This window comes from Atractosteus spatula, chromosome 13 (genome assembly GCF_055471065.1).
Source record: "Atractosteus spatula isolate fAtrSpa1 chromosome 13, fAtrSpa1.hap1, whole genome shotgun sequence".
In the NCBI taxonomy this organism is placed as follows: Eukaryota; Metazoa; Chordata; class Actinopteri; order Semionotiformes; family Lepisosteidae; genus Atractosteus; species Atractosteus spatula.
Genome location: NC_142718.1, coordinates 1,791,263 through 1,813,007, shown reverse-complemented (window position 1 = coordinate 1,813,007; position 21,745 = coordinate 1,791,263). Strand labels below are relative to the sequence as shown.

The window sequence follows — 21,745 nt, the reverse complement described above, 5'->3', positions numbered from 1 at the left end:
ATTGAAAGTGAAATTTCCCACATGTTTCCCTCCATAGCGCCTGGCCCGGAGCCTGAGCCACTAGCAACAACTTCGGCTATGAATCCGTAGCGGCGCAAAACACAGGCCAGTAGCCGGAGATACACGAACATATCCCCCACGCTGGAATTCAGCACGACAGGAAGGAATATCAGCCAAAGGCGAGTTGGTATATTCTGTTGCTTTAGAGAGGGATGCTGCCGAGATGATGATTTAAAGAGCATGCATTAAGGCACAGATGCGGGTGATGTTTCTATCTCTCCTTTTTTTTGGAAGACGCCAGTAAGTTAAAAGCAACATCCTTACGCAAAAGTATCTTCTGATAACGCTGGCCTTCTGCTATCAGGAGAGGAAACCGTACCTGATTTTTTTTTGCAGGGGCTGGGAGAATGAGTTTTGAGTCGTTCACTCCGATGACAGCGGAGTGAAAAAAAAAACTGTGTTGTTGTTGTTGTTGTTTTCCCTCCCCAAGGATAAGTTGCAGGTATTTGCGGGCACGACCGCCACCGACTAAATTAAATGAGCACCGGGAAAGGCGTCGTAATTTGCTTTTGGGATCACTCATGAAAGTGACGTTGCCGGCCCAGGCGTGTTGAGGTGATGCGGTGAAGTTCGCAGGTACTCGTTTCTTCCCTCAAAAAAAACAACAACCCAAAAACGTGTTCAAACCAGTTGCTATCGACTTACCTGTTAATACAACGCGCAAAACGGGGGAGGTGTGCGTAATTTTTCACCACTCGCTTCCGTTTGAGCAAAACGGTCTGTCGGCGAGCTTTACATGGTGTGCCCACAGTGGATTTAAATCGCTCGTTGTCGGTTTGGTACGGTTTTCTTGGCGACAGGAAGCGCCCGTCTTCCTTGCGGATCGGCACCGCCTGCGTGTCCGACGGGGCTGGCAGGGCTCCCCTCGTCAGCCACTGTGCGCACTCGAGCCCGGGGATGAGAGGTGTTGTGTAGGCCGGAGAGATGGATAAAGTTCAGTTTTCGCAGGCGGCTTTCCTTGCGCCCGGTAGACATTTTATATGTGTACCTCTTTCTAGTTGAACCAAATCGCCCCGTGTATCCTGACGTTGTAACTTTGTTTCTGATTGTTTGTACGAAACTACACAAAAAATTTGAAAAGGTTGGGTCGTTTCCTTGGATTTTTCTGGATTTGTATCGGAATGCGGCGAAGTTTTAGCCCTGTTCTACTCGGAAAGGCGACGAATTTAAATTCGTGGTATATTAAATGATTTGAGAAAGCTGTTTTGCCTAGCTGGATAGCTCCCCCACACAACATTTGGGACATATAGCGCCTTTTCACGCTCTGCTACATCGTGTCTTTCACAGCCCGACAGCGGAAATGTAATTAACTTGTCTTCACTGGTAATCGTACAAACAGGCCGTAGAAAAAGAAGAAAGCACATAAACACAGTTATGGGGGGACATTCGGCCGGTCTAGTGCGTTTGTTTACGGATCTCATCAGGCTTTTAAGTGAAAGAAGCTGGCTTATCAGCTTTAACAGCACGGCTGGGTAACCTGTTCCACACCTCCACCTCCCTTTGCGTAAAGCAGTGTTTTGTCCCGAGTGAAGCATGTCATACTGCCGTTTCTTGGAAGAAGCCAGGGTAGTGGCTTCAGCAGCATGGCTGAGGGGTTTGTTTCCCCCCATTTCCCACAACCCTGCGTGTAAAGACATGCCTCTTGTGAACGGTTTTTTAAAAGCACTTCCATTTTGTTTCCACTTTTGTGTCCCCTGGTTTGTGTTTCACTGTTGATCAAGAAGGAGTCCGGCATGGTGATGGTGTCAGGGCCCTTGAAGATTTTGCAAACAGGACAACTGCAAAGAAGCAGGCACCCATCCAATTTCTAACGGCTTCTTCCAATTCAGAGTCGCAGAGGAGGTGGTGGTGGTGGTGGTGGTGGGGGGGGGGCTGGAGCCTATCCCAGCAAGCAACAGGACCAAGATGGGGCACTAGTCTGTCACACGGCAGACAGACACACACCAGGGCAGATTTCGACAGCAGCCCAGTAACCCACCTGCGTATCTCTTGACTGTGGGTGGAAACTGGAGCACCCCAGAGGAAACCCGTGTGAACGTGGGGAGGACATGCAAGCTCCACGCAGACAGCACTCCCAGGAATGGAGACCAGATCCCTAGTTCTGTGAGGAGGCAATGTTAACCAAAGCACCACCGTGCCTCCTCTATAGGGGATCAGGAAGTATGTCTGTTTCCACACGCAATCACCATGGGTTGTAGAAGCCTTGCTAACGAGCTGCCACCCAGCACTTTACAGAAACATGTTCAACTGGTGTGTTATGCTCTCTGGGGCTACCATTATCAACAAGAATAATGTCGTCTTCATCATTAAAAGAACTAATCGAATAATGTCGTCTTCATCATTAAAAGAACTAATCGGGTAGCAGTTTTCAGGGTACTGGACTTTAAACTGAAAGGATGCAGGTTCAGATCCCAGGAGAGGCACAGCGGTTGCACTTTGGAGTTCAGATGTCAGGAAATGCACAGATATTTTACGATACAGCAAGGTTGTTAAAATCCAGGGGAAAGTACAGCTGTTGTACTCTGGAGCTGGGTTGCAGGTTCAAATCCCAGGAAAGGCAGAGCTATGCTACTCCGGAGTGAGCTTGTGGGTTCAAATCCCCGAGGGACATAAGCAGTTGTATTCTGGAGCAGAGCTGCAGGTTCAGATCCTAGGAGGGGCACAGCTGTAAATCGCTCCAGCAGAAATGCCCGTCTCTGTCAAAGAGCACGTACGCGGGTTGCTTTAGATACAAGTGTCAAGTCAGATCCACAGCAGATGCAACAGTAAGAGATGTGGAAGTGAGAGTTTTCGCTTTACTGAGGCTGGCGTGCAACGAGGGATTTTGAAGCAGCGCTTCAGTGAAAGACTCGTTGACTTTCTGTTTCCTTCTGCTGGGTTTTTCAGCCATGGATGGAGAGCGCCAGAAACGCAGAGAGGAGATCCAGAAAGCCCTGGGCTTCATCCAGTGAGTAACACAGCCTGCTGCGCACTTTGTATCTCCCTAGTGATTGCTGAGGCTGTCAGGCTGACGGGTGGTGTTTGTGTTCGCAGGTCGTCGCTGCCTTACCCAGAGCCGGAGGGCTACGAGGTGACTGACCGACGGCTTGTCTCTGAGTCTGTAGGCCGCTGTCCCGGCCTGTGTGTGTCCAGCGTCTCTGTCCCCTGCAGTCAGACCCCGCTGTCCCGGCCTGTGTGTGTCCAGCGTCTCTGTCCCTTGCACTCAGACCCCGCGGCCCGGCCTGTGTGTGTCCAGCGTCTCTGTCCCCTGCACTCAGACCCTGCGGCCTGGCCTGTGTGTGTCCAGCGTCTCTGTCCCCTGCACTCAGGCCCTGTGGCCCGGCCCGGCCTGGCCTCCTCTGTGATACAGCCGTGAAACCGCAGCAGGCCGTGCCGAGCCTGAGCTCCTCCTGTCGGTGAAGTCCTCCCCTGTCAGATCCGTGGTGACCTGTCAGCACGTTGCAGCAGAGGTCTGGACCCTGGTCCTGGGGAGCCCCAGTCCGGTTATTCTTACAGGTCACCCCCAAATCAGGAGTCTCCATCTCTTATTCTGGGGAACCCCTTCCCGAACCTTTCCTGTGCCGTGATCTCCCTCGCCCCCGGGCTCGTGGAAAAGCGTTCTCGGCGCCGGCGTGACCCCCCCTCTCCCCCCCCCCCCCCCCCCAGGCCTTCCTGACCCAGCTGGTGTGCAACCTGCTGGACGAGGGGAACGCGGTGTACCGGGAGGGCGACCTGAGGCAGGCGGTGGTGCACTACACCGAGGGGCTGGGCGTGGCCGACTACGCGCGGGCCGAGAACCTGAGCATCGCGGCCGAGCTGCTGGGGAGCCTGTACGTCAACCGCGCGGCGGCCCTCTACAACACCGTGAGTGTCGCCGTCCCCGACGTCTGCGGGCGTCCGAGAGCTGTACTGGCGTGACGCTTGAGTGACGGCGCGGCCGGAACAAGTACAGTTGACACGCAGTACGTCCGTCCGTTTTCCCTCCGGTTTGTCCAGGGCAGGGTCACGGAGGGGGACGGAGCCCGTCCCAGCAAGCAATGGGCGCGAGGCGGGGTACACCCTGGACGGGACGTCAGTCCGCCACAGGGCACGCACGCACAGACACAAACGCACACTCACATCAGGGCCAGTCGTCCCAGAAGCCAGTTAACCCACCAGCAGGAGTGGGGACGGTGAGGGGAAACTGGAGGACCAGGACGAAACCCACACAAACGCAGAGAGGACATACAGACTCCACACAGACAGCAACCTAGAAATCAAACCCAGAACTCCTGTGCTGTGAAGCAGCGATGCTGACCTCTGTGTCGCCTAGTTTACAACGCAAACATAGGACATTTAAGGGCATCGCATAAAACATTCAGAACAGCCTGTTCCTCAGACTGGGACAGGAGATCACACACTGTATTATTATTATTGAGAGACAGGCTCACTGTCTGTTCCTCAGGCTGGGACAGGAGATCACACACTGTATTATTATTATTGAGAGACAGGCTCACTGTCTGTTCCTCAGGCTGGGACAGGAGGTCACACACTGGGCTGTGATCAGAATGACTCTCTCCCTCCCCACTTGCTGGCTGAGTCGTTGTGAAAGCCGGGCTCTCGCTGTCGCCCTCCCCAGGGGGAGTACGAGAGGGCGCTGCAGGACTGCGACAGCGCCCTGGCCCTGAACGACAGCGGCCGCAGGGCCCTCTACAGGAAGTGCCTGTGCCTGCGGGAGCTGGGCCGGCTCAGGGAGGCCTACGACTGCGGCACCAGCTGCCTGCTCACCGCACCACACGTAAGAGCGGGGCGCGGGCAGGTGTGTGCGTGTCTGCGTGTGGTTCTGTGTGCCTCTGTTGTGTGTGTGTGTGTCTGTGTGGTTCTGCCAGGTGTGTACGTCTCTCTGTGTGTGTCTGTGTGGCTCTGCCATGTGTGTACGTCTCTCTGTGTGTGTCTGTGTGGCTCAGCTGTGTGTATGTGTGGCTCTGCCAGGTGTGTACATTTGTCTGTGTGTGTCTGTGTGCCTCAGGTGTGTGCCTGTTGTGGCTCTGCTGGGCGCCTGTGGCTCTGCAGTGTGTGTGGGGAATTGCACCTGTGTTTCTGATCAGTCCTGTTGGGATTGTAGAACAGATTTTGGGGTCCCATCTGCGTTGCGTCATCGCGAGGCCCACATTTTTCCTCTCTGCAGGACCGGCAGGTGGCCGAGCTGGCGCAGGACCTGGCCAGTAAACTGGGCCTGAAGATCCGCAAGGCCTACATCAGCCCCCAGGTGAGGGAGCCGGGGGCAGGGGAGGGTCTCGTACCCTTGCCAGGTGAGAGGTGTGGTGTTGGGGAGGGGGCGAGGGGTGTCTCGTGCCCAAGGAGCCGGGCCCCTGTGGGAGGCGCTGTGGCTGTTCCTCTGAAAGGGGTCAAAGGTCAGAAGAGACGGTGGACCACAGCCACGACCTGTAACCCCCGAGTTGACCTCTGACCCCACACGTTCTTGTTACAGAGCGACTCTGGAACTGCTGGAGGTGAGAGCAATGGGGATTCGGCGCCCTCTGCTGGAGAGGTAAAGAGCTGAGCTGTTGTGGGGGGGTGGGGTGGAGGGGTATTTATTTCCTCTTGGCTAATTACATCAGCGATGACATCGGGGGCAGAGGTGAAGCCCAACTGGGGTGCGCGGTGGGGTTCGGGGCGATCTCTCTGGGGGTTGTCTTGTAATCTTGACAGCCAGTGCTGTTCGCTGCTGGTCCTGCAGGGGGCAGTCCACCAGGGCTTATAATTAACTGGGCGGTCCTCAGTGAGTAAGGACCTGGAAACAGGGCGAATGTGGACCAGTGGAGTGAACGTGGATGAACTCCTTTTTCCTTGAGGGGTTTTTCGGGCCGAAAGACACAAAGACTCTTGACTTACCCTTTTTTTTTAATCCCCTTGAAGGTGTCCGCCAACGGCCTTGAATCTTTGGACGACATTGCAACAGGTGAGACTGAGCGTCTCTAACCAGGGGTTTCTGAGGGCTTTAAACTGAATGCGTCACGTTCCTGGGCGCTGGAATTTGTGAGTCTGGGGTTCTGAATGGAAGCTTTTAGCAGCCAAACATGAGGACAGATCTCTCCATTCGCCCTTCCCTGGGTATTCGAGCTGCTTGATTCAGTTCGGGGTCACGGCGGGGGGCTGGAGCCTATCCCAGCATGCAGTGGGAAGGGTACATCCTGGACGGGACACCAGTCCATCGCAGGCACACAGACGCACAGACACAGACACATCAGGGCCAGTTTTCCCAGAAGCCAATTAACCTCCCAGCATGTCTTTGGAACTCTGGGAGGAAACCGGAGCACCCAGAGCAAACCCACAAGGACCTGAGAAGACCATGCAAACTCCACACAGACAGCATGCCCAGGAGTACCACCCAGGAGGGCAGATGTGCGAATGTCTGATCTGAATGATTCCCTCGGTTGCAGATTGAGAAGGCAGTGGGGGTCTGGGGGTTTTGGGGGTGTGTTGGTGTCACAAGGACCGTGATTGGCTGACCCCAGGTCTCACTCCTCTGCCCGCCCATCAGCCGACGTGCCCAGCGCCCAGTGTATCCCCGCCCCCTTGGCCATGCCCGTGCCGGTGAGCGACGACCCGGCGGTGACCTCCGACGACCTCGACGGGACCCCCGAGGACCCCGGGCAAGGGCCCCAGCCCGGGGTGCCCTACTCCGTGCCCGAGAGCGTGGACGAGGTCATCGGGGAGGAGTTGGACAGCCTGCTGGAGTGCATGCCCAAGGGGGCGGAGCTGAGCATGGTGAGTGTCCGCAGGGACAGCTGGGAAGGAACCGGGCTCACGCGTGGTTAATCATTCTCTTCAAAGAGGAGCTGCAGCCCCGGTTTCTCAGACCGGTGATTAAATCTCTGTAACAAAATAAATTCATCGGTGGTATAGAAAGAAATTGACAGATTTCAAATCGAGCACAAAGTCCCGAACTCTGTGAAAGTACTGTAATTTGCCTTGCTGTCGCAAACCCCTCGTCTCTCCACGGGCGAGAGCGAGAGTTTGCGGCACTTGAGACGCGATGCGGCCCTTCCTGCTCCCTAGTCACCGTAGCAGACTAGTGTACTGTGGCGTACGAGCGGATCTGCACCGGCTGCGCGGCAGACGTGTCGCCGCAGGAATGTTCCAACACGATCTGCGGGCAGAGTTAACGAGTCGTATTCGTCGGCAGAACCTTCTTGGAAGTCGAGAGGAGTATTTCTGATGGGTTGAAAGAGTTGTGTTGACGAGCCTCACCGGAGGTTTTGCTGCCTCGTTCTGACTGGCAGAGCACGGCGCTGCTTAGACCTGGGAATGTCGTCTCTGCTGTGGTGTCTGCTGGGGGTTTTACAAGTTTACGGTGCGCGTTGTCATGGTGGTACGAGAGGCACTCATCCACGGCGATTCTTTCTCGCCCTGGAGTGTAAAACCAGCACTGCGGCTCCCCTGTAAGGCCTGCAGCGTGAGGCTGGGGTTGGTGGACCATGTGGTTGCGGGCCTGTTAGATGGGCAGCAGTTTAATTTAAATGACGTGGTGTATCCGTATCGGCGAGTGGTCACAGTGGGTGCCTCTTGGCCCAAACAGGAAAGGAATTGAACCTGTAACCGGCTGTGATCGTCTCCCGTCTCCCTCTCTCCGCCTGTGCCAGGCTCCGGTCCAGGGGGCCATCCCCACCAACCTGCCCAACACGGTCGCCCATCTCCTGCCCTCCTACGCCGGCGGGGCCGCCCCCAGCTCCCTGCCCCCCGCCATGCCGCCCCCCACCCCCCAGCTGCCCCCGGCGTTCTTCGGCTCGGCCGTGAGCCAGCTCAACGCCCTGGACTCCTTCCCGGGGCTCGGCTCGGGCGAGGGCAGCGGCACGCCGTCGCTGGACGCCCTGGACTCCTTCCCCCTGGCGGCGGTGGCGACAACGGGGGGCGGGCGCGTGGCGATGGGGGGCTCCGGGCTGGACTCGCTGTCCGAGTTCACCCTGCCTGGTGAGTGTGTGTGGGGGGGAGGGAGCGGGGCTAGCACTTCCTGTCCTGGGACTCTTGCTCCAATTTCCTGTTTCCTGTTTCCTCTCTCTCTCTCCGTCTTGCTGATGTGTGATTGGCGCAAGAACATCAGTTTTACGGACGAGAGGAGCCATTCAGCCCATCCCTGCCTGTTGGGCAGTTGGTGACTCGTTGATTCCAGGATCTCGTCCTGCTGTTTTCTGCAGGAAACCAGGGTATCGGCTTCAACAGTGTGGCCAGGCAGCTTGTTTCACACTCCCACCACCCTTTGTGTAAAGAAGCGGCTCCTACGCTCTAGTTCCCCGTCCGTGTAATGCTTTTATCATTCTGGTCGAGCTTCTCTCATCGTATTTTTGCACGGACTCGCGGTCAGTAATAGTGACTCTGTGCTGTGTTTGTGTGCAGGAGGCAGAGCAGCTCGCACCCTGATCCCTGGACTGAGGGCCTCTGGCTCTGGGCACACGGTACGTGCCTCTCGTTCTCTCTCTGTGTGTGTCTGACCCTGGTGTGTGTGTGTGTGTGTGTGTGTGTGTGTGTGAGCCCAGACTGCAGGTCGGATCTCTCTTTTCTCTTCCACTCTCCCGCCCAGAACGGCCCAGCAGGCCCCGGCGCCGGCTCCGCGCTCGCAGTCCTGTCCCGGAACCCCCTGGCCGCCAGCCACGAGTTCCGACAGGCCTGTCACGCCTGCTACAGCAGGATAGGTGAGGAGTCGCTCCGCTGCGGCTGTCCCAGCCTGCATCGGATCCTCGGCGGACGTGCTGTGGTGACCTGAGCCCTGTTTTAAACTCTCTCTCCGCCTCCTTTCACTGCTGATGTTCTCACGTCCGTTAACCTCCTCCCCCCCCCCCCCCCTCACTTTCTCGCTCCTCCTCTCCCTCTCTCTCTCCTCCTCTCTCTCTCTCCTGTCTCCCAGGGCCCAAGGTGATGGATTATAAGTACCAGCCGGAGGCGGCCCATCGCTGCAAGCGGGATGTGCTCTTGTGCCGACTGAAGGGCTCGGATGATCCCGCCTGGAAGCGCATCCGCCCCCGGCCGGCCCGGAACAACTTTCTGGGGGCCTTCGTGCTCTGCAAGGGTGAGAGAGCCCCGAGTGTGTGTCGGACCCCGGCGAGCGTGTGCACGAGTGTGTGAGTGTGCCTGACCCGCTGTCCGTCTCCCGCTCTGCGCAGAGGTGCAGGAGCGCCAGGAGTGCAAGTACGGGGAGAACTGCACGTTCGCCTACTGCCAGGAGGAGATCGACGTGTGGACGCAGGAGAGGAAGGGCGCCCTGAGCCGCGAGCTGCTCTTCGACCCACTGGGCAGCAGCGAGAGGCGGGCGCTGAGCGTCACCCGCCTGCTGCAGCTGCACATGGGCATGTTCATGTTCCTCTGTGAGGTACCGCGCCCCGCTCTCGGTCACCGCTTCCTCCCCAGCAGGGAACAGGCACAAGGCGGGGTACACCCTGGGCGGGACGCCAGTCCATCGCAGGGCGCTCACACACATGCACTCAAAGCCAGTTAACCTGCCAGCGTGTCTTTGGACTGGGGGAGGAACCCCACACCAGCACGGGGAGGACATGCAAGCTCCACACAGACAGCACCCCAGTGGGTCCAAGGCAGGGTACACCCTGGGCGGGACACCAGTCCATCACGGGGCACACACAGACACACACACTCGCACCAGGACCGGTCTTCTCAGAAGCCAGTAAAGGCTTGGAACCCAGGGAGGATGTGGGGAGACCGTGTGGGCACCGCATTGCCCCGGTCCAGTCCAGCTCGGTTTCCGTTCAGGCTCAATCAGCCCCTGGGGCAGATGTGTTTCACAGCCTGCGGTGAAACAACAAACCCGGCCCTTAGGGAGCTCCGAGGGGGGGGGGGGGAGAGGCGCTGTCACTGACAGTTTTGGTGGTGATGTCGCCCCGCAGGAGTGTTACGACAGCAAGCCCAGGATCATCAGCAAGCGCTGCAAGGAGAACCTGTCGGTCTGCTCCAACCTCACCGCCCGGCACCCCTTCGACGGGAACAAGTGAGTGGCGCCCGCCCCGCTGTCCCCCCTGGGGCGCAGCGGCGTCAGGGACGCGTCTCGCTGTGGGCCGGGCACGCAGGAGCAGACGCCAGGTTACAGGCGAGGGGCCACGCTGCCCGGCTGGCCCGTGCGTCCCATCGGGCTGTCTCCTGGAAAAAAAGCAGGGTGTGGGCTCCAACGGCAAGGCAGGGAAGCTTGTTCCACGCTCCCGCTGCTCCCTGTGTAAAGTTGTACTTCCTGTCCGGATTGGAGGATCCCATCCAGAGGTATCCTCAAAGAAACCAGGGTATCAGCTCTAACGTCATGGCTGGTAGAGCTTGTTCCGCACTCCCACCACGCTTTGTGTAAAGTTCTGCTTCCTGTCCGGATTGGTGGATCCCTTCCAGAGGTTTCCCCCAAGAAACCGGGGTATGGCCAGGCTGCCCGTTCCACGCTCCCACCCCCCTCTGTGTACAGCAGTGCCCTCCCGTCCTGACTGGAGGATCTGATCGTCCAGCTGTTTCCCGAGAGAAGCCAGGGTATCGGCTTCAACCACGTGGCTAGGCAGCTCGTTCCCCACTCCCACCCCCCTCTGTGTAAAGAAGCCCTGTTTCCCTGGCCACGCGGGGTGTGTGCGTACTTCCTGGCGGGCAGAAGGGGAGAGTAAGCTGCCCGGGCCGTAGTCGGTAATGGCCTCTCGTCTCCCGCCCGCAGGTGCCTGGTCCACGTGGTGCGCTCCGCCAACGTGCGCTACAGCAAGATCCGCCCGCTGCACCCGCTGTGCCAGTTCGACGTGTGCCGCCACGAGGTGCGCTACGGCTGCCAGCGCGAGGACAGCTGCTCCTTCGCCCACTCCGTCATCGAGCTCAAGTGCTGGGTGCTGCAGCAGGACACGGGTACGAGCCCAGCGCCGGCCTCCGGCTTCGGGGACCGTGACCCCCCCCGGGACCTGGAGATGCCAGGAATCTGTACCAGGAGATAGTTAGACCGGCCAGGACCAGAAAAGGGAAAAGGCGCCTGTTCCACACTCCTGCCACCCTTTGTGTAAAGAACGCCAGCTGTTGTGACTGGAGGGTCTCGTCCAGAGATTTGATAACGGCCTACCGGCGTGAAGGCAGAAGGATTGGTCCTGAGTAATGCCTCCTGGTGCCCCAAGAATCTGTGCTTCTCACCATTGAGCTGTATGAACCTGCTTGAGACCAAGCTGACTGACTCGACACAGCCCTCGGGACTGTGAGCTAACGCCTGTGCGTTTGTGTGTTCAGGTATCACTCACGAGGAGATCGTTCAGGAGTCCAAGAGACACTGGCATCGCTTGGAACAGAACATGCAGAAGCAGAAGGTAGGCTGAGCCCGCCTGGGTCGAGCCTGGGCCTCTCTGGGCTAGCGAGCAAGAGAAGAGAGAGAGAGAGAGAGAGGCTAATGACCGCACATTCAGAGGCTGGAGTTGTGTACCCATGCATGTGTCTGAGCGTCTTGTGTCTGAGCGTGCGTCTGAGTGTGCGAGCGTGCGTCTGAGTGTGCGAGCATGCGTCTGTGTGTCTGAGTGTGCGTGCGTCTGTGCGTGTGTCTGTGTGTCTGAGTGAGCGTCTGTGCGTCTCTGTCTCCAACGTGTCCGTCTTGTTGCTGCAGCAGCCAGCCCACGTGGCCCCCCCCAGCAGCAGTGACGGGGTTGGGGGAGGAGGAGGAGGAGGCGGCAGCGGCTCCAGCAGCAGTGGGGGCGGAGCAGGGAGGGTGAAGGGCTTCAATCTGAAGATGAAGTTTGTGTGCGGGCAGTGCTGGAGGGACGGCCAGGTCAGCGAGCCTGACAAGGCGCTGAAGTACTGCACCGCCAAGGCCCGGCACAGGTGAGAGAGAGAGAGCTCCCCCATGTGGCCAGAACGGGGGGGGGGGGGGGGATCTCTGTGTCCACTCCTGCGTCCGTTCTGACCGTGTCCACTCTTCACCCCCCCCCCCACAGCTGGACGAAGGAGCGCCGCGTGCTGCTGGTCAAGTCCTTCGAGAAGAAGAAGTGGGTGGTGGTGCGGCCCCTGCCCTTCTCCCGCACCTACCCCCAGCAGTACGACGTGAGTGTGGAAGCGGCCCTGAGTCACAGGCTGCGCGGCCTGTGGTCTACGCGTGCGCTCCGGCTGCGCAGCCTGTAGTCCGTGCGCTCCGGCTGTGCGGCCTGTAGTCCGTGCGTGTGTGTCTGCGCGGCCTGTGGTCTGTGCGTGCGCTCCGGCTGCGCGGCTTGTGGTCTGCGCGGCCTGTGGTCTGTGCGCGTGTGTCTGCGCGGCCTGTGGTCTGTGCGCGTGTGTCTGCGCGGCCTGTGGTCTGTGCGGCCGCTCCGGCTGCGCGGCCTGTAGTCTGTGCGTGTGTGTCTGCGCGGCCTGTGGTCTGTGCGTGTGTGTCTGCGCGGCCTGTGGTCTGTGCGTGTGTGTCTGCGGGGCCTGTGGTCTGTGCGGCCGCTCTGGCTGCGCGGCCTGTGGTCTGCGCGTGTGTGTCTGCGCGGCCTGTGGTCTGCGCGTGCGCTCCGGCTGCGCGGCCTGTGGTCTGCGCGTGCGCTCCAGCTGCGCGGCCTGTGGTCTGTGCGTGTGTGTCTGCGCGGCCTGTGGTCTGCGCGTGCGCTCCGGCTGCGCGGCCTGTGGTCCGTGCGTGTGTGTCTGCGCGGCCTGTGGTCTGCGCGTGCGCTCCGGCTGCGCGGCCTGTGGTCCGTGCGTGTGTGTCTGCGCGGCCTGTGGTCTGCGCGTGCGCTCCGGCTGCGCGGCCTGTGGTCTGTGCGTGTGTGTCTGCGCGGCCTGTGGTCTGCGCGTGCGCTCCGTCTGCGCGGCCTGTGGTCTGCGCGGCCTGTGGTCTGTGTGTGCGCTCCGGCTGCGCGGCCTGTAGTCTGTGCGTGTGTGTCTGCGCGGCCTGTGCTGATGGCGCTCTGTCTCCCTGCAGATGTGTGTGCACGTGGTGAAGCAGAAGAAGTGCCACTACATTGGGAACTGCTCCTTCGCGCACAGCCCCGAGGAGAGGGACGTCTGGACCTACATGAAGAACAACAGCTGTCAGTCCCCTTTCATCCGTCGTCTCACCGCGCAGAACTGTCCCGGTACCGGACCAGTCCCGGTCAGTCTGGGACGGTCTGGTGCAGAACTGTCCCAGTACTGGACCAGTCCTGGTCAGTCTGGGACGATCTGGTGCAGAACTGTCCCGGTACCGGACCAGTCCCAGTCAGTCTGGGATGGTCTGATGCAGAGCTGTCCCAGTACTGGACCAGTCTCGGTCAGTCTGGGACGGTCTGGTGCAGAACTGTCCCGGTACCGGACCAGTCTCGGTCAGTCTGGGACGGTCTGGTGCAGAACTGTCCCGGTACCGGACCAGTCTGGGGCGGTCCAGTGCAGAACTGTCCCAGTACCGGACCAGTCTCGGTCAGTCTGGGGCGGTCCGGTGCAGAACTGTCCCAGTACCGGACCAGTCTCGGTCAGTCTGGGGCGGTCCAATGCAGAACTGTTTTTGAGAGCAGGAGGCAGGCAGGAGGTGTTCATGGAGGTCACAGCTGTCCAGATGTGTCCAGCGTGAGCACAGCTGGATCCTCACCCAGCCACTGACATCGCTCGTTCGCTACAAATTCCACCTTGTTAAACGTTGTGCCTTTGTGAAAGCGCACAGAAATAGGGTTCTAAAAATTAACGCAAGTTGTGTGAATGGAAGTATGTAGACGTACACGTGTTCATGTTTTTGGCAGCAGGGTGGCACTGGTTAGCGTGGCTGCCTCGCAGAGCAGGGGCCCCGGGTTCAATTCCTAGGAGTGCTGTCTGTGTGGAGTCTGCATGTTCTCCCCGTGATAGGCTCTGGCTCCCCCGCGACCCTGGACCGGATCGAAGCACTTACAAGACGTCACACCCCCCCCCCCACCCCATCCCCCCCGAGCCCCGGCCAGTGCAGAATCCGGCAGCACTCGGCGACCCAGTCACCCCTGGCAGCGCTGGGGCTCATGGTCCTGCCTGTTCGGCGCCCTTGCGGGTCTGCGAGCAATCACCGTGGCGACGCCGCGTGCACCCCAGCCCTCACCAGTCGATAACCGAGCGCGTTCACCTCTCTCTCTCTCTCTCTCTCTCTTCCCACCTCAGTGAGAGACATGCAGCAGATGTACGACATGTGGCTCTCGCTGACCAATCAGAACCGGCGGCCGGACGGCACCCTGATCACGCCGCCCCCCGAGGAGAAGCAGATCACCATGCCGACGGACTATGCCGAGCCGATGGTGAGCGGCCGGGCCGGCGGCGGCGGCGTTGGGGGGGTGGGGGCAGGGCGGTCGGCCTTGGGAGGAGGTCAGGGGGGTCTCACGGGCCCGTCTCGCCTGCCCCTGCAGAACGGTTTCCACTGCCGCCTGTGCGGGAAGCACAGCAACAGCGAGAGACAGTGGCAGCAGCACATCTCCTCCGAGAAGCACAAGGACAGGGTCTTCAGCTGCGAGGGAGAGGAGGAGGGGCTGGACTGGAGCTACCGCTTCCCCGGGCGCTGCTTCTCCCTCTGCAGCAGGTAATACCGCTGGACACTGGACCGGTCACTGCTTCTCCCTCTGCAGCAGGTAGTACTGCTGGACACTGGACCGGTCACTGCTTCCCCCCCCCGCAGCAGGTAATACCCCTGGACACTGGACCGGTCACTGCTTCTCCCCCCGCAGCAGGTAATACCCCTGGACACTGGACCGGTCACTGCTTCTCCCTCTGCAGCAGGTAATACCCCTGGACACTGGACCGGTCACTGCTTCTCCCCCCGCAGCAGGTAGTACTGCTGGACACTGGACCAGTCACTGCTTCTCCCTCTGCAGCAGGTAGTACTGCTGGACACTGGACCGGTCACTGCTTCTCCCCCCACAGCAGGTAATACCCCTGGACACTGGACCGGTCACTGCTTCCCCCCCGCAGCAGGTAATACCCCTGGACACTGGACCGGTCACTGCTTCTCCCCCCGCAGCAGGTAATACCCCTGGACACTGGACCGGTCACTGCTTCTCCCCCCGCAGCAGGTAATACCGCTGGACACTGGACCGGTCACTGCTTCTCCCCCCGCAGCAGGTAATACCCCTGGACACTGGACCGGTCACTGCTTCTCCCCCCGCAGCAGGTAATACTCCTGGACACTGGACCGGTCACTGCTTCTCCCCCCGCAGCAGGTAATACCCCTGGACACTGGACCGGTCACTGCTTCTCCCCCCGCAGCAGGTAATACCCCTGGACACTGGACCGGTCACTGCTTCTCCCCCCGCAGCAGGTAATACCCCTGGACACTGGACCGGTCACTGCTTCCCCCCCCGCAGCAGGTAATACCCCTGGACACTGGACCGGTCACTGCTTCTCCCTCTGCAGCAGGTAGTACTGCTGGACACTGGACCGGTCACTGCTTCTCCCCCCACAGCAGGTAATACTCCTGGACACTGGACCGGTCACTGCTTCTCCCCCCGCAGCAGGTAATACCCCTGGACACTGGACCGGTCACTGCTTCCCCCCCCGCAGCAGGTAATACCCCTGGACACTGGACCGGTCACTGCTTCTCCCTCTGCAGCAGGTAGTACTGCTGGACACTGGACCGGTCACTGCTTCTCCCCCCACAGCAGGTAATACCCCTGGACACTGGACCGGTCACTGCTTCTCCCCCCGCAGCAGGTAATACCCCTGGACACTGGACCGGTCACTGCTTCTCCCCCCGCAGCAGGTAATACCGCTGGACACTGGACCGGTCACTGCTTCTCCCCCCGCAGCAGGTAATACCCCTGGACACTGGACCGGTCACTGCTTCTCCCCCCGCAGCAGGTAATACCCCTGGACACTGGACCGGTCACTGCTTCTCCCCCCGCAGCAGGTAATACCCCTGGACACTGGACCGGTCACTGCTTCCCCCCCCGCAGCAGGTAATACCCCTGGACACTGGACCGGTCACTGCTTCTCCCTCTGCAGCAGGTAGTACTGCTGGACACTGGACCGGTCACTGCTTCTCCCCCCACAGCAGGTAATACTCCTGGACACTGGACCGGTCACTGCTTCTCCCCCCGCAGCAGGTAATACCCCTGGACACTGGACCGGTCACTGCTTCCCCCCCCGCAGCAGGTAATACCCCTGGACACTGGACCGGTCACTGCTTCTCCCTCTGCAGCAGGTAGTACTGCTGGACACTGGACCGGTCACTGCTTCTCCCCCCACAGCAGGTAATACCCCTGGACACTGGACCGGTCACTGCTTCTCCCCCCGCAGCAGGTAATACCCCTGGACACTGGACCGGTCACTGCTTCTCCCCCCGCAGCAGGTAATACCCCTGGACACTGGACCGGTCACTGCTTCTCCCCCCGCAGCAGGTAATACCCCTGGACACTGGACCGGTCACTGCTTCTCCCCCCGCAGCAGGTAATACCCCTGGACACTGGACCGGTCACTGCTTCTCCCCCCGCAGCAGGTAATACCCCTGGACACTGGACCGGTCACTGCTTCTCCCCCCGCAGCAGGTAATACCCCTGGACACTGGACCGGTCACTGCTTCTCCCCCCGCAGCAGGTAATACCCCTGGACACTGGACCGGTCACTGCTTCCCCCCCCGCAGCAGGTAATACCCCTGGACACTGGACCGGTCACTGCTTCTCCCCCCCGCAGCAGGTAATACCCCTGGACACTGGACCGGTCACTGCTTCGCCCTCTGCAGCAGATAGTACCGCTGGACACTGGACCAGTCACTGCTTCGCTCTCCCCCCTGAGGTGCTGTCCTGCCCTGCCCTGCCCTCTGACGCTCCCCTCTGTGTGCCCGACAGGATGGAGGGCGGGTCCTGTCCGGAGGGGGCGAGCTGCGACTACGCCCACAGCGCCGAGGAGCTGGCCGAGTGGGAGGAGAGGCGGGACTTCCTGCGCAGGAAGCTGGCCAAGGCGCGGGACGACATGCTGATAGCGCCCTCTGACTGCGACTTCGGGAAGTACAACTTCCTGCTCCAGGACTGATGCCCCCTTGCAGCCGACCCCTACAGCCACAGCGGGCCGCCCCCCGAGCGCACGCTGCCCCTGGACCGTGTACCCCCTGAAAATCGCGCTCGACGGAGAGAGAGAGAGAGAGAGGGAGGGGGGGCTCGCTGATGTTCGCGCGCGGTCTATCGGCACTCCTCGCTCGCATTCGCTGGGAGCCAGAGTGACCACCTCCTGGGGTTCAGAGTTCTTTCTCTCCCTCTGACGGCAGTGGCCCCCTACTCCAATCCTGTATTGGGGGGTCGGGGGGGGCAGCACCCTGAAAGAGTGAACTCCCCTCTCCCCCACGTGCGGTACGAGGCAGCAAGGGGCAGTTACAGGAGAGGCAGGGCAGGTCAGGCTGGGGGGGTGCAGTACAGGGGGGGACAGCGGGGCAGTGGCCCCCCAGGTTTTAGGGGGCACCCCCAACTCTTTTTCCGACAGGTTCGGACCCTTCCGGTGGGCAGCAGGACTGGGAACCCAGATGGGGTTTTCCAGCCAGGATCGGGAGGGTGTTATATTTATTCCGCGCCCCGGAATATTTGTGGGCGCTGCCTGCTCCCCCTCGCTCCTCACCGGTCAGCCGCCGCGTGTCCCGCGTTGGGCCTGGGGTCGGGTTTTATTAACGAGGTGAGAGCGCAGCCCTCGTTAACGCTCGTCAAGCAGAGATCGACCAGCCCCGGGGGCAGGGGGCACAAGCAAAATTGGGGTACCGATCAAGGGCGTACCTCGTGTGTGGAGGGGTAGAATTTGGGGTGCGCTGTGTACCACATTTGTAGGGGGTTCATTGTGGTCTCTCTTTGGAGATGTATTTTGTGCGCAGAGGGGTGATACAGGAGAGTTGGGGTTCGCTGAGTGGCGTACTTTGTATGTAGAGGGGTGATACCGGAGCGTTGGGGTTCGCTGTGGTCTCTGTTTGGAGGTGTACTAAGTGCGTAGAGAGTTGGGGTTTGCCTAAGGTTCCCTTGCAGTACACAGGGTGTGTTGTGAAACGTGCTATTGCTCTGTGGCCAGCAGGGGGCGCCGTGTGCTAAAGCACAGCCTCGGGCACTGTAGGCAGTCCCTCGGACTGGGCTGCCGTAGCTTCCAGCCCGGGTTCGAGCCTGCACCTCTTGGTTCTCCGTCACGGGTCCCACGGCCCGCGGTCCGGGGGCGCCGGTACCAGGCTGAGGCTCTGTCCTGGTCCAGCTTCGCAGTTCGATCGCGGACCGGCTGGCGTTTCGGGAAGGGCCGGCCCGTTGTGGGTTCTGAGCGGTGCAGCGGCCGCTCAGGGATGGGTCACCCCCTGAGGTCAGCCGGGTCTCCCCATGATCCTGCGGTCCCCAAACGTGATGATATAATCGCAACGCGGGGTCTCTCGACGCGTGATCACCTGCCCCGACAGGATCCGCAGACGCCCGTCGAACCCGAACGCAGTACAGCGAATTCCTCCTGCGGCGACACAGGGCTGGGGTCTCTGCGTGTGTCGGGCCTCACAGTTGGGGGTACAGGTCAGAGGCCGGTATCTGACACTCGAAATCCCACAGAGTGAACCTCCCCCCCTCTTTCTCTCTCTCTCTGTTCGAACCCGAAACTGAGAGAGCTCAGATGAGCCATGGCTGACAAGCAGCTACCAGCCTCATGGGGCATGACCCTGTGATTACGCGGACTCCCCTACCAAGATAACTTAGAAGCGACCGGCGCTGCTGCGTTCAAGGGGAAACGGACCGATCCATTCTGTGTGTAGGGGGAGGCAGGGGAGTGGGTGAGAGGGTTTCACTGTGATGACCAATGCATATGCATTCTGTAAATACAAACGGTTCTGTTGCAAAGGCCTGATACTGGTAATGGAACCTTTAGAAAAAAACGTGAGATTTCATTTTTCCTGGCTCAGCTCATGATAAAAAGCCCTATTCTGCTCGGTTTTCTGGGGGGGGGGGGCGCTTGTCCGCTGAAAATCGGGTTGTTGCGGGACGGTCGCTGGGACAGAGACCCGCGCGGGTCTTGAAAAGGGAAACCCAGTGTCGGGAGGTGAAAGCCCTGAAGTGTACGATGATGAGCACCCTCTTATGATGTCTGTATATTCAGGAATATATACAGTATGGGCAATACCCAGCCATAATTAAATAGGCTCTCGTCTTTAAATGCTATTGTAGGGGACATTATATATATTATATTTCTATTATCGATAAAGAAATCAGTTTACTAATAATTAATGATACCCTAGCTGTTAAGCCTGATTCAACCTTAACCTAATCTCGTATTGATTATATAGTGACTCGTTATGGAGCTATACGCTATGCTGTATTAACTGTATTGCCATGGCAGTGTGTCGCCTCCCTGTGGGGGTTCACTGGGAACGATGGTGTTGTGTATTGATGGAAGGCGCCGCCGTCTGCGTTTTGGGGGGGGGCGCAGTGCAGCCGGGCTGTCAGCAGGGGGCGTTATAGATCAACGACCCACCCACCCCTGCTGCTGCTGCTGCTGCTCCCACTCAGTCCTGCCACGCCGCCCGTAGCTGGGCTCCACTCATCCGCGGAGCGGGGTGCCAGGACTGTGTGAGCGCCCCGGTTCTCGGCGCCGAGCACTGCGAGGTAGAGCAGTGCTGTGATTGGCTGTCGACTGTGATTACCTGGAAGGTTGCTTTGTTTGAGGGACTGATTTTTTTTCTACTTATATGCTATTGATACGTATATGTTAATTGCCATTTATAACTCTCTATCTATGTATCTGTACATGAATCTATGAGTTTATGATAACAGTATACAGGTATCTATGTATGCACTCGGAGACGTGGGCGTTTCTGGCGGTGCTGAGCTAGTTCTGGCTGGTTTCGTTCCCAGCTGAGGGGTACAGGGCTGTGTCTGAGCCCGCGTGCTTCGGGCAGCGGTTTCTGGAAGTCCGTTTCGAAATGCTTTAGAGGTGGGAAATGAGCAAGAGGACCAGCTCAGGAATGGAAAACAAGTTGTGTTCTTTATTTCGGCCGAGTGGTTTTGCTGTGCCTGATGGAGATGGGTTGCTGATGTCCAGCTTTGACACTGGAACTCGTTTTGTTACAGGCGGCGCGGATGGGACAGGTTTCAGCCCTGAGAGCGTGGGTTGAGTTAGTTGTACTGAAGCTAGAGATAGACTCTTTCACCATCCACTGGAGTGGAGACACAGGCCTCTGCTAGACCCAGTCCAGTCAGGAGTGTGTCAGTGTGTGAATTCAGGGGGAGTGTGAGAGGACAGGGACAGCAGTGTCTTTAGCAGTGTCTCAAGTCCAGTCAGGAGTGTGTCTGTGTGAATTCAGGGGGAGTGTGAGAGGAGAGGGACAGCAGTGTCTCCAGTCCAGTCAGGAGTGTGTCAGTGTGTGAATTCAGGGGGAGTGTGAGAGGAGAGGGACAGCAGTGTCTCCAGTCCAGTCAGGAGTGTGTCAGTGTGTGAATTCAGGGGGAGTGTGAGAGGAGAGGGACAGCAGTGTCTCTAGCAGTGTCTCCAGTCCAGTCAGGAGTGTGTCAGTGTGTGAATTCAGGGGGAGTGTGAGAGGAGAGGGACAGCAGTGTCTCTAGCAGTGTCTCCAGTCCAGTCAGGAGTGTGTCAGTGTGTGAATTCAGGGGGAGTGTGTGAAGAGAGGGACAGAAGTACAGTCAGGTGTGTAGACAGCACAAACAGACAACAATCATGTTTCTGTTGTTATTATAGTAATACTTATTGATTATTATGCCATGTGATTCAGAGTTCTGAGCTCTCGTAATGACTGTAGTCCTATTCCAACACCGAAATGTGGTGTTGTGTGCTGTTATCGATAGCCAAGGTCATACATAGATATTTATATACGACTGCATAGCGCCTTATTCAAAATATACCTTAAACACATATTGTCTTTCTCTATATCTACTTATATGAATATATACCTAAACACTTATAGAGGAACATAGATATGAGTGGGACGCCGAGCAGCTGGCTCGTTTTGAATGGTTCTGCAGTGACGTCGGAAAGCTGGTGTCGGTTTCCGGCGAGCGGACCGTCGGGATCGAGGCTCGCCGGAACCGCGCGAGCACGTGGAGCGCAAGAATAATAATATTAATAATAAAACATTTTTCGGAAAAGGCTGCTGCGGTGTTGGACGGCGTTAGAGAAAGAAAATCATTCGAAACGGACAGCGAAGTCGGCCTCCACTCTATAATCCAGTAACGCAGAGATGTGAGCTCTCTCTGTATTAAAGCCTAGAGGTGTGTGTAAGCACACGTTAAATAAATAATCTAGATGTTCATCGATGTCGTATGATTCAAGAGGTGGCATGTGGAGAACGCCGGGTGAAACAAAATGGGAAAAAAATAAAATAAACTTTTTTTAAAAGTCTTCTTCTCTTGGCATTTTTAACCAAAACGTTGCCTTTTTCTCTTGGTCTGGCGGTGCTTCAGTGAGCAGTGCTCCACAGCAGCTCCACAAGGAAGGCTGATGGAGCTGCGAGGGAGAGGAGACACGGGGGCCCATCTGGCCAGTTTGGGAGTTAATTAATCTGAGCAACCCCTCCAGCTGTGTCTCGAGAGAAGCCAGGGTATCGGCTTCACTGTCATGGCTGGGAAGCTCGTTCCCCACCCCCACCCCCCTCTGCGTACAGAAGCACCTGCCGCTCCTGCATCTCGGCGCCCTTCCCGCCCGCCTGCTGAAGGGTGGGGTGTGGGCGGTCCCTGCGCGGCTGGTGGCTCTGATGCGGCGCTCACGTGCTCCGAGCGGCGTGCTGCACGTGCGGGGGAGCCGGAGCGCGGCCCTGTCCCTCACGTGCAGGTGTCGGGTGGCGCCGTTGCCCGGGGCGGCGGCGGAGGTGTGAACGAGC

The 21,745-nt window shown here is 58.8% G+C and overlaps 1 protein-coding gene across 4 annotated transcripts; it reads left to right on the top strand.

The window, feature by feature from the left end:
* The first annotated feature begins 33 nt into the window (after positions 1 to 33).
* On the top strand, positions 34 to 21,267 carry zc3h7bb (zinc finger CCCH-type containing 7Bb). 4 transcript variants are annotated; one of them, XM_088929927.1, is made up of 23 exons: positions 34 to 179; positions 2,947 to 3,007; positions 3,094 to 3,130; positions 3,706 to 3,903; positions 4,658 to 4,816; positions 5,207 to 5,287; positions 5,510 to 5,569; positions 5,938 to 5,980; positions 6,563 to 6,789; positions 7,665 to 7,992; positions 8,416 to 8,474; positions 8,600 to 8,711; positions 8,924 to 9,085; positions 9,180 to 9,385; positions 9,915 to 10,015; positions 10,709 to 10,890; positions 11,260 to 11,336; positions 11,630 to 11,841; positions 11,955 to 12,060; positions 12,914 to 13,022; positions 14,089 to 14,222; positions 14,331 to 14,500; positions 16,761 to 21,267. In XM_088929927.1, exons 2-23 carry the CDS (start codon positions 2,949 to 2,951, stop codon positions 16,942 to 16,944), a joined length of 3,006 nt encoding a protein of 1,001 aa, XP_088786053.1. In that variant the 5' UTR covers positions 34 to 179; positions 2,947 to 2,948; the 3' UTR covers positions 16,945 to 21,267. The 4 variants fall into 4 exon arrangements, with proteins under 4 accessions (XP_088786053.1, XP_088786052.1, XP_088786051.1 ...); XM_088929926.1 differs by having other exon boundaries at positions 11,627 to 11,841; XM_088929925.1 differs by lacking the exon at positions 34 to 179 and adding an exon at positions 922 to 1,027.
* The last annotated feature ends 478 nt before the right edge of the window (positions 21,268 to 21,745 follow it).